Genomic DNA, 12,494 nt, shown 5'->3' on the forward strand with positions numbered 1-12,494 from the left:
ACTTTTCACTGTGTAGAAACCTACACTGGAAAGCAGATGCGTGTTGTCATATTTTACCGCTTTTTTCTAATTTGATGGCTTGTTTTACATGCAAATATTATAGCTTCCAGTTGCTCAACAGTGTTAGATATTCTTTTTTAATGATGCTCCAAATGTTGTCACCTGGTGAAAGGTCTGGACTGCAGGCAGGTCTGTTCATCACCGGGACTCTTCTACTGTGTCGCCATGCTGTTGTACTCAGTAAGTGATTTAGCACTGACTTTCTGAAACATGCAAGGCCTGTCCTGAAAAACACACTGCCGGGACGGCAGCATATGTTGCTGTAAAAACTCTATAAGCCTGTCAGTACTAATGGGAACTTTCCAGATGTTTAAACTGAGAATTCCATAGACAGCGATTCAACTCAATACAGCCAATCTTTTTGTATATAAGAATTTTTGGGGACCCCTAAAGAAGTCTTACTTTGATCCAAAGGAATCGCAGCTGTGTTTTAATCCTACTTTAAACAGTTTTTGTTCGTGGAGGTTTCATTCATGAAGCATAGAAATGATATGTAGGCATGAACCTCTTTGCATTTGTTACAGCTAAATTTCACAGTTCTGTTTTGTAACCGCAGCCTGAGTTCACTACGACAAGCTTTATTTTCTCTCTCACCACAAGGTCATCCTGCATCATTAAACTGAAGGCCGCTGCAAATCTGGAAGATTGATTTTTTTTATTTGTTATTTTTCCCTGCCCACTTGCTCTTCCTTAATAAATTCACTGAGATGTTTCTCCTTTATGACATGCTGGAATAGTAAATACATCAATACTATCCCCTGTAGAATGATGATGAGTATATTCGGTTTGCTGCAGAAACAGGTCCACCACCTGATTCTTACAAATTTGCACTTTGAAAGCAATTCCCGATCACTGCTATGCTCATTAACGCATTCTCTATTTTCTATCCAGTAAAATGATCAGATACTGGAGCTTTTGTGTTTCCTGACTTTTGTTGCCCCTTTTAGCAAGATGAAATTGTTCAAAGGGACAGAAAATTCTTTGCTGTGCAAGATAATGATAAATATGTTACTTCCTTTTGACCCACACTAAAACAATATAATACTACATCTGCTTTTCCTCTTGCATAATCACAAGAATTGTAATTTACATACATGCCCATCCTATTGTCTGTCATCTTAGCAGTGCCACTCTAAGAAATGAGTGACTTTAGGTACTTTAAAAGCATTTTGATTGTAGAACTTGTGCACTATTAAGCTACTTATGTAGAAATATAACATTTTTTTTTTTTTTAAAGTTGACACTTTTTGCTTTAAAGTATTCATTGAGTACTATAAAGTACTCATTTTCCACAGTGATTTTATTTGTGAGTAAATATTCAGATCTCAAAGACGCCAAGAAAACAATTCCAAACCCGTTATGAGCTGATATTTATTACTTTCCCTTAATTAACTGCTTTATTATTCATTCAGTTATAGTTTAAGAGTTACAGCACAGAGGAGCCATTTATATTTGATTAATTTCAAAGATTTCAGAAAGGATGCACATTTTAATGTATGCTAAAAACTGCTGCAATGGAAATATCTGCAAATTGGATTAAATATTCTACATGTGGCCAGTTTATCAATAAGACAGAGAAACTGCACCACTAAATCTTTATTTTTATTACATCCTTCTCCGTGTGCAAATTTAAGAAACAGGGTTACACAGATAAACAGAAAAGAGAGGCAGGCGTGAATGACACAAGCGTGAAGGAGAAAGCGGGTTTCTTCTCGTCTTCAGGTGGACGCTCTGTTAATCGTCTCCTCCACAGATGGCCTTCACACACTCACACTGGTCGCCCGACAGATCTGACTGGAGGACACATCAACACAAGCAAAGAGTCAAGCATCCAAAAGCACATCCCACGTTCGGTCTGGACCACTGCAGTTTTTTTTTGTACCACACTTTTGTTCTGTTTTTTGTGTCAGCGAGATCAGTGAATGTGCAGCAATGCCTGTGAGCCAAAACTTTGATTGCAAGAACAGAAACTCCACCCACCTGTTGTTCAAACCTTCAAATCAGAATAAATAAGCTTAAAGGAACGATCGTCTTAAAGACAGAGGAGCTAAAACAGCTTCAGGCAGAGGGTGAACTGAGGGGCCCAGGACAAGATATTATACTGGATTATTTTAATCTCTGAATCATGGCAAACTACTCTAGTACAGTCCAAAAAAAGTAAAATATGTTGGTGAAGCAGGCAAAACAGACCACCTTTAACTTCTTAACATGTGCCAGAGCATCAGAAAAGTGTCCAATGTAACCACATGATGAATAAAAACAGTTTCAGAAGACTTTCAAATCAACTCTCGCACACATTTCGGCCTTAGAGATTTTGCATTAATAGATCCATTTGTTATATAATTTCATATAAGGGGGCAATAATGACCCTGACTGGCCTGTCTCAAGCTCTCTGTGTTTTCAGGGGGACAGCGGTGTCAGAGAAAACACTGCATTAAAAAAATTATAACACTTTTCTGCAGTGAAGCATGGTGGTGGAATCATCATGATATAGGACGACTTCTTAGCAGGAGGAACAGGGAAATATTAGGAAATGATGAACTGCAGCAACTTGAGGCACTTCCTGGTGCCTCTCCAGCTCCAGGAGAAGATGAACTCAAATCTGACTGTCCTTAGGTGTTCTACAGAAACTCTGTAGAGTATCTCAAAGATAGCATATAAAGTTTGGGGGGATCTGACAGGAAGAAGTTGATCAACTGCCAAAATCCAGGTCAAGCTGGGAGTTGTTAAGTAGTTAAAAAAGTTAAAAACATATCGTCACTATTTAATTCTGACCAGAATTGACAGCAAATGTATCCAGTAATATTACAGTCACAGCGCAAAGTGTGAAAAAGATCAAAGGCTCTGATGCTTTCTCAGGAAACTGTAAAACTGGTCTGTTTTTTAAGTATCTGGGCCAAGTAACACTTGGTGTGTCAGAAGAAGCCTCAACTCCTCCAGGAACTCCTTACAGGCCAAATCGTCTTCTGCTGTATTTTTTTTTTAACATGATAGAGAAATGACCGGCCAAGGATTTTACCTGGTTACAACCTGTTTTTCCTCATGTCATGTCTTGCGTTTTGGCCAAACAGTCTAATCTTATGTACTCATTTTTATACATTATATATATTATATTGTATGTATATATATTTTATACATACAAGTTCTTTGAAATCCAGTAACAGATTTAATATACATCTGAGAAAGCATCACTACATGTGTGGACTCACTCCCTGCATCTCTCTGTTTTGAGATGCGCTTGCATCTCAAAACAGAGGATAAAAATAAAACATATAAAACAAAAACAAAACATATAAAAATAAAACATATAAAATAAAATAAAACATATAAAGCAAAAAACATAAAATAAAACATGCCTCTCATGCTTTATTTGTTTCATGAAGCAGTAAAATTATATGAGCAGTAGTGAAGCTTGCAAAGGAGGCAACTGGACTGCTTTAAGTTTGTGAAGATGTTTCACTTCTTACCCACGAAGCTTCGTCAGTTCTAAACACAAACAGCAGCGTGTCCCAGGTATTTAATCCCCGAGAGAGGCGGTCATTTACCTAATATTGATCATCACATGAGCCAAGCTGTGAAAAAAGACCTGGGTCATTATCTTTGCTGGGGGTTAAGGGTCAAACCACTGTAAGACCTTGCTCCACCACATCATGTGACCTTTTGAGGTCACCTTAGGCGAAACTACACAGGAGAAACACAACAGCCAGTCCATAAAAGCACAGATGTAAGATAAATATAGATGAGCCACGTCAACAGGATGATGTAATCTTAAGATCCCTTTGCAGACACTACACACTCACACCGTGCCTCAGGTGACCTCAATAGGTCACATGACAGGGCGGGGTAAGACATCACCATGGTTTCGCCCATATGCCTGAATTATATTTGAGTGGGAAAGCTGAAAGCTTCCACACAAGCTGATGTGAGAAACGTAACCATATTTGGGGTTGATGGAGCCAACAAATAATGTGTGGCCTGCTCAGCACCAGGCTTTACTAAGATTTCCTGCAGAAATCTCAATCAGGCCTTAACCCCAGTGATAGTATTGACCCGCGACCTTTTTCACACCTTGGCTCACGCGATGACGCACATGATCAATATCAATAGGTCGACGAGAACCTCGGAAGAGGAAAATCTACATGAGGGGTTAAATACCACCTTTTGTGGCGAAGCAGTCCAGCTGCTTTCTTTTTCAGGCTCTTAAGACCTCCATGACCTGGATAACACAGACAGATGTGAGCCACAGTCGGCTGCCTGTTCAGTCCTTGTGCTCCGGAGCATCTCCTGCTTTTTATGTGACTCCAACCAGAAAATCAGAGAAAGATATTCATGATGCGCGCATGGCTTGCATCAAATAAAACACAAGCGGCTTCATGAAAACTTAACTGCATAATTTACTGGCATAGAAACATCAGCTGTCTTTATATTTGGCTCTGATGATACAACTTGTAGGTGGCGTCTCTTTTAATCTCCAATGAATTAAGATGTCGCTCTTTCTCGGACTTTTGGAATCTGACGTGAAGAACTGTTGCAACACTTTCTGATTTCTCCAGTGATCCAGCAGATGAGTCATTTTGTGTCAGTACTCTCTTTGTGTGTCTCTGAGGGCCTCCAGACTCATTTAATTATTCAAACATATTTTGGTTTGCAGATATCAGAGTGATTCTCCAAAGAGACCCGAGCTGCCGTTACTGTACGTCAGTTAAATTAAACTTCAAAGTCTGATGACGTGTTAAACCTCAAAGAGTGAATTAACAGAGGCCAGTATGAGACGGATCAAGCTCAATCAAGTTTAGCTTCAGAGTGCATAGAAGGCCTCTGATCGTGCTCGAATTTATTATCAATTTATGTTGCTGCAAACTGTGGATCCCTGAGATGAGCTGTACTGGAGTGAACCCAGTTCAGCGTGGCTATGGTAGCATCAGGTGGCTTTATTCAGACTTCATTTATTGAATCAATAGAATTCAGAGTAAAAAACTGAAAAAGTGGCACTAAAAGTTAAAAATCTCATTTCTCACCTGAATGGCAGAGAGCAGCGAGTGTTTGTAGAGTTTCTTGAACTCGGCTCTGATGTCCAGCAGGTCGATCTCAGACCGGCTCACCATGATCCGGTTCAGAGTGGACTCATCAGTTCCTGCACCCTGAATACGAGATTCATTCAGTTAACTTACAAAATATATTTAAGCACAAGGTGGTAAATGAATCCAAAACTAATTACGTTCTCTCTGTAACATTAGTTTGTGTATTTTATTTTTATTCTTTTTATTGTGTTTTACTGGTCCGGCCCATTTGAGATCATACTGTGTGTTTTTTCCACAAACTAAAAGGAGATTAACAGGCCTGTTTAAAGGGTGGGTGGCCATAAAAGGCAAGGAGCTAAAAAAGACGATCAAAGGATGAACTGAGTGGCTGGGTGAGTGGTTTAAGGTCAACATGCTGGTTGTGTTGTGCACAAACTATCAAGTTACCACAACCTCATCACACCTTATACTGGAAACTCGAAATGAAAAACTCTGCATGAGCGCTTGTACAACAGGAGAAGGACTCAAAACGGTTTTTCCACAAAGTCTCTGGAAAGCTGTTTAAGGATCAGGGAATCTCTGAGCTCCTGTACAACCACATATGTGCTCTGAACCCTGCCAGCACAAACAGAGACACGAGAGGCCAAACTGACACCAAAGCGCAGCCGCTCCACGAGGGTGTAAGGTATGAAAGGATTATTTTTAACTTATGCAATGTTACCCAGATAATAAAATAAGCAGAACAGATCCACTTTAAATGCCGAATAATAAAACACATGTCTGATAGTCTATTAGTCACATGTGCATACTTTTTATATGATACTTGATAAATTGGTAAATGCACCAGATGGAATTAGTGTGAAACAATAGTGACTGCAGGACAAAACTTGTGTTGTAACTTAAATTAAAAACAGTGTAATCACCTTCATGCTCTCATGCAGGAGTTCTGCAAAGTAACCTGGTACGCTCTTCACACATTTCACTGGAAAAGGAATTAAAAGGTTTGAACAGAATAAAAAAAATCTAAATCAAGAGTTTTAAACATTTTACAAATTATGCTGAAAAAACCTCCCACAGCTGACCTTGCTCACATTTTAAGGCACCGTAATGATGCTGAATAAACTAGAAAGAATGTCAAAGAGAGAACTACAAAGTGTACTGAGGGGGAAAACGTATAAAAGTAAATCCAAATTAAACTCATAACCCAAAAATAAACAGAAAATGTTAAAGTACTGACGTAACTGAGAGCTACCAGATGAATAAAAGGAGAATCGTTAAGATTTAAAGCTGCTGCAACATTTTTCCACTGTGTGTATTTGGACACCACCATATTGAGTTTCTACATGAGTTTGTCCACATATTTTTAACTAACCACTAACCCCGACCCTGCAGATCAGCTTACCAACAGCCACGAGCAGGTTCTCCAGGTCTCCTGACATCTCCCCTTCAATGCTTTGCTGCAGGGTCTTTCCACTGATGTTCTTGTATTCAATCACAGCTGCATAAAAAGAACCAAATCGCTTTATTATTGTTTCTTATTGGGGGAAAAAAGCCTTTATAAAACACACGATGTGACATACTTTGTCTCAGGTGAGGAATGCTTTTTTTGCAAAGGATTTCAATGAATTTAGATTCGTCGGTGCCCCACTTCTTCTCCCCGGCATTGTAAAGAGTCTGAGCAGAAATACAAACAAAGCTTTAAATACATACATGACATAAAGAGAACAGCACGTATGACACACATGAAGAATACCCCACCTTGGCGTCTTCTCTTGCCTTATTAACATCCACTGTGGTGCTCTCATCCCGCTTACCCTGAAAACGAGAACAAAAGCAAAATCAGTTTGAACCATTTCATCGTTCGTCTGTCTGAGTGATGACTTTTAGGTTCAGGGGACTTGTTTCTTTTAAATCTTCTGTTACTTTTATTTCATGGCTCACATATTTTGTTCACATATTTTGCTACTTTAGCTGTTTCAGATAGATGTGATATCCACGAATGAAGAATGTGGAAACTTAACAGAAAAATGGAGCAACGTTCCACCCAAGCTGCTGAGTTCCAAGAAAAGAGAACTGATTACAAGAAGAAACTGCAGAACCGGAGCAGCAAGTTTGCAAAATGAATGACGGTGCACGAGCAAAGATTTCATTTCTGTCCAAAAGTGCTCCAAGCGTGCCGTACAATGCGGATGACATCGTGGTGATTACTCATCGCGTATGAAACGAGGAGGAGAATCGTACGGGGCGAGTAAATCCCGTTTGTGAAACAAAAATGTAGAAATGAAGTCTGGACGCTTTCCAAAGACTGATGCATGCAAACAAGATGGCAGATGTTTTACAGATGATTTGACTAAAGGAGACAAAGCGGCTGTGGGAGCAATATTTTCAAGGTCTTTATGGCTTCATAGAAAATGTACAAATATTTGCATAGAGGATTTGGATGGAGGATATGCCGTCCTGTGAAAACCTGTTCCCATAGGAGCTAAGAGGAAATTAGAAGCCAGGTAGTGCTAATAAAAATCGCTTGATTAATTTGTCATCAGCCAGTGCGAGCACCTCCTCCTGCAAGCAGAAGTTTTGGCAGTTTGTTGGCCTTCAGCTCTCAGACAAATGCCACATTCTTCCCAGGGCTGGATGATTCAGCGATTTCACCCTGAGGTCTGACTGTGATGCTCACAGAGACTGAAGAACTACGTCTCAGACTCTACAGGACTACATCACGACACGGCTTAGGCTTGCTGAACACCACCTGAACAAAACACAAGATTTCTGGAACGATGTCCTTTTGACGGACAAGACCAAAGTGCAGATGCTTGTCCATATTGCACAGCACCACATCAGGACAAATCCAAATGCATCATGTGAGCACAAACACCTCATACCAACTGTTAAGCATGGTGGTGGATTTCTGATGATTTGAGCTTGTTTTGCAGTTTCTGTTTTGCAGAAAAGAATCAAGCTGCTGTAATGGCCCAGTCAAGTCTAGACACCAATGCAATTGAAATTACTTCAGGTTATTGGTGCTAAAGCCACTGAATCATGTGGTCTACTTAGCGTTTCACAGTTCAGTATTGTTCAAGTTTGTCACATAAATAATGACATTGTGGAATATGTTGCTGTTCATCTGAGCTTTAGCTAATTAATTTTAAAAAGACCAGATGATTAAAAAAAAAAAACGTCTTAATACATAAAACTCTTGAATTGCGTTTGCTTCTCGTGTAACAAACCAGAGCCAGGAGGAGCAGCGCTTTGGAATAGTCTCCCGAAACTTCACTCTCCAGGGCAGCTGTCAACTGCTTTTTGGTTTCTGGGGAGGGAAGATACGATAGACGATGCTGATGTTAGAAAAACTATCACAAAGCAGACTAATGTCTGTGGTAGATTATTTTGCTGCTGTCCAGCATGGGTAAGGTATATTTTGTTCTTGTGACTAAAAACATATTAGTTTTAAAATAATTGCCAAAAAAAAAAAGTATCAAACGTAACTTTTACCTTTGAAATAGACGTCACTGAGATCTTTAATTTGTTGGTTAGATCTGGAGGCAAAGATTTCAATCAAGACTTTGTCTTTGGTTCCAGCTCCCTGCAACAACACGCAGTATTACTCAGCTACAGTGTATTCTTTACTCTTTAGTCCTACATATCAGTCAATCAAGAAAGCAATCAATGAATTTCAGTACCGATAAGTCCAAAGGTTTTTAAAGAAGTAACAAGAAGTAACAAGTACTTTTCACTGAAACTCTCAATATAAAGCACAAAGGGATGTGGATGCAAGTGAAGGAAACCAAAATAAAGCCGCAAAACAGCAACTTTGCAACATCTGACACAAAAAACACGTCACAGAAACTCAAGGAGGCAGGTGGATTATTGTCAGAGTCTACGATCAAGAGGTTTTATATCAATCGCAATGACAGCCTGAAGTCTTGAACACACATTTCCTCCTTTTTAATGCCCAACAGGCCTTTACTGCAGCAACTTTCAGTTGCTATTTGTTTGTGGGCCTCTTTGCCTGAAGTTTAGTCTTTAACAAGTGAAATGCTCAGTTGGGTTAAGAAGTTAAGACTTCTTTGCTTCAATAAACTCCTGGGTTGCTCTGGCTGTATGTTTTGGGCCATTGTTCATCTGTATTATGAAACGCCGCCCAGTCAGTTTCACTGCATTTAGTTGGATTTGAACAGACAGCAAGTTTCTGAACACCTCAGAGTTCTTCTTCTGAGGCTGCTTTTGTCCTGTGTCACATCATCGATAAACACTGGTGTCTCAGTGCCACTGGGAGCTGTGCACGCCCAAACCAAACCAGCTCGTGCTTTGGATCATGAGCGGTTCCATGCCATCACTCTGGTAGAGGTTGATCTTGGTTTCATCTTTCCAAAGAATGTTTTTCCAGATCTCTGCTGGCTATTTTAGATGTTTATTACTCCAGTCTAGCCTTTCTATTCTTCAGGGTTATGAGTGGCTTGCACCTTGCAGCGAACACTCTGTATTTACTTTCATGCTGTCTTCTCTTTATGGTACACTGGATATCGATACGCTGACCTCCTAGAGAGTGCTGTTCACTTGCCTCAATGTTGTAAAGGGGTTTCTCTTCACCATTGAAATGATTCTGCGATCATCCACCAAAAGCTGAGGGTCTACACATTATGTCCATGTCCATTATAGAACTATAATTGAAAGATCTTTCAGTAAACAGGTAAAAAAAAAAAGAGCAAATATGTATGGACATAACTGTATGTAGATAATGAAACCGAGATAAACTGAAAAGAAAAGCATGGAGGAGTGAAACAGCTCGTGGTCAGAGCGTACCATATCATCTCTGAACCATGTTGGTGAAAATGTTGCACCTTTGAATAAACAGTGGTGTTTATTAATGTCTGAAGTCTACAGGGTTGCACTCTCTGCTCAGATTCAAACAAACGCTGCAAAACTGATCCCACTGAGCTTCACAGTGCAAATGGATAATGACCCGGAGCGAAAGGCAAAAGCAACCCGAGAGAAATGAGATACTCTTCAATGGCCAAGTCAGTCACCTGATGCCAACTCAGTAGAGCAGAGGAATGCAGTTTATGGATGTGCATGGATTCTAGACTCCAGGTAGGCATTTATTGCAAAGGATTTTAATCCAAGTATTAAAAATAATTCTTAATTTAAAAATGATGTTAGTTTGTCCAGTTATTTTTGAGCCCATCAAAATGTGCTTGATGGCTGCACTCTGGTCAGCTAGAAAACAACTTCAAGGCAGAATTCATTGAGAAATGTCACCTTCATGGCCCGCATTACTTCATGGCAGTCGTACTCAGCAGGAGGAGTGACGAGCGCCACGAGCAGGTCCTCAAAGTTCCCGCTGGTGTCCCCTTTCAGGTCCTTCACTAATGTCTGTGAGTTAAACACAGCCCAGTGAGTTTTCAGACACTAGCACACATGATCCTGCAGCATTAAACCACACCCATGTAAATACCCACAGATCTCCACCCTGTAAGCTAAACAGAGACTTATCTGGCTAAACACATAAAGCATGACATTCACCTGTCATGAAAAAGGAACTATTTGTGTTCAACACAGAGGTACACATGCCATCAGGCAGACAGCATTCATGTTATTATAAGAATGCAGAAGCTGCCTGATGTTTGCATTTCCAAAAACAGTGAGGTCCAATTTCTTTAACCCCCGCTGTTCTACAACTCTTTTCATTATCATTTATTTTTTTAATGAACATTGACATCGATGAACTATTTCTTAGCCTGTTCCTTCAGAATAAGATGCAGGTGCAGTCTTAATAAAGGAAACAGATTTGTTTTCGTACTCTGCTGGTGGCCTTTTCATAAGCTTTACAGATGAGCTGTCTCTGAGCGCTGCTTCTGGTGGTCAGAATCTCAATCACAATCTTCTCATTCGTGCCTGAGACAAATGAAAAGCAAAGAGTCAGACTGATAAACACAATAAAAGGAACAAGGAACGCAGCGTGTTAACTGTGCTAGCAACCTTCAGGTTTAATCTAATAATCACCTCAATTTGTAAAGTTTACTTTATCAAAAATGTATTGATAGTACTTTCAAATGACGGAAACATGACTGTGTGCATTCGTACCAAGTCCTTCAAGGGCCTTTTTCAGAGCTGCAGCATCCTGCTCTGCATTAAAGTTTGCTTTGGGCTTGATGGTTCCTCGCTCTCCACTCTGAAGAGCACAGATACATTCACCTGTCAGCATTTATTTTGCTCTTTTATGTAATTTCTGTAATCATAAGCCCTTCGGTGACACCTGACGCGAGGGTAAAGGCTTAGTTTGACCTACTTTTGCTGAGAAAGAGGAAGGAGCATCCACGAGGCTTTCCAAGTCATCCTGCAGAGCACGTTAAATAAGTCAAACCCTTACTGAAATAATAATAATGATGATAAAAAACACAGGACATGTCTTACCCATAAAGATCCCATGATGTCTGCAGATAATTTGTCTGCAAAACAGCAACAGCACATTCACTAACTGTCTTTATATGCTGTAGCGTTAAACATTGGCTTAAACGTGAACATTTTATGTACAATGAGCTTATGCACTATTCTGTAAAATTCACCTATTAATCCATCAGTCCCTGAAAATACAGGATATTGGAGTCTTTGTGGGGTGTTCTTATTTTCTCATGTTTGCTGCGATACCTCAGTAAAGCATATGATTGAAAAGCATTGCCCTGTTGTCACATCTGGGCTTGTCTATATGAATATCTGCTAAACAGAAAGCAAATAAACCCTTCAGCCTGTGATACTTCTTATTACTGGAGTCACACAGTTTACAGAGAAGCAGCTCCAGCAGGACACTGAGCAAACTGGTTAAGATAAAGACTGGAAATGGAGATAAACTGTAAGACTAATAAGGAGTTCAGGAGAGAAGTCACCATCTCTAATCAACTCTAAATGAACAGTGTCTAATGTGCTGCAATGAAAGACCATAAATAAATGAAAAAAAGCTCACCTAGATTTCTCTCTGAACCAGAAAATTTACCTGCTGCACCTCCTGGTTACCTGCAAAAAACAACGAGCTACCTGAAAAGCAAACCGGCCACTCCCAATCTCTACAAGTGACTGCACAGTTTTACAGTCATTGGCCTACAGTCAGGTGGTGCCTTCAGGGACTACTTGTACACTTCATGATCTGCAGCAGAAAGCCTTCTAAATAAACCAACAAACTATCTTTAATATTGAACCTAATAATTTGCCTAAATGATATCATGACTTTGCAAAGTAAAATATAGAAAAAAATAGTTTTAGTCTTTATCTGTTTGGTCAGATTTTTTGGTCAATTTGAAAACTCCCACAGTGGGAACTAGTTTAACCTATCTCCACTGGAGTAACTGGTTTAGCAGCACTGGGATGTTTATTCATTAAACGTGGAGCATAACAAATAACACAGTAAGAAAACTACAA

At 39.7% G+C, this 12,494-nt stretch overlaps 1 protein-coding gene across 1 annotated transcript; it reads right to left on the bottom strand.

Moving 5' to 3' along the window:
* Positions 1–1,413: 1,413 nt before the first annotated feature.
* Positions 1,414–12,160, bottom strand: anxa3a (annexin A3a). Its single transcript, XM_026188394.2, has 14 exons — positions 12,043–12,160; positions 11,496–11,530; positions 11,371–11,418; positions 11,166–11,253; positions 10,882–10,976; positions 10,341–10,454; positions 8,574–8,664; positions 8,309–8,388; positions 6,840–6,896; positions 6,662–6,755; positions 6,484–6,579; positions 6,005–6,063; positions 5,079–5,201; positions 1,414–1,854 (listed from the first exon to the last, which is right to left on the bottom strand). The coding sequence occupies exons 2-14, from the start codon at positions 11,508–11,510 to the stop codon at positions 1,795–1,797; spliced, it is 1,020 nt and encodes a 339-aa protein (XP_026044179.2). The 5' UTR covers positions 11,511–11,530; positions 12,043–12,160; the 3' UTR covers positions 1,414–1,794.
* Positions 12,161–12,494: the final 334 nt, after the last annotated feature.

This window comes from Astatotilapia calliptera, chromosome 12, assembly GCF_964374335.1.
Source record: "Astatotilapia calliptera chromosome 12, fAstCal68.1, whole genome shotgun sequence".
Lineage (NCBI taxonomy): Eukaryota > Metazoa > Chordata > Actinopteri > Cichliformes > Cichlidae > Astatotilapia > Astatotilapia calliptera.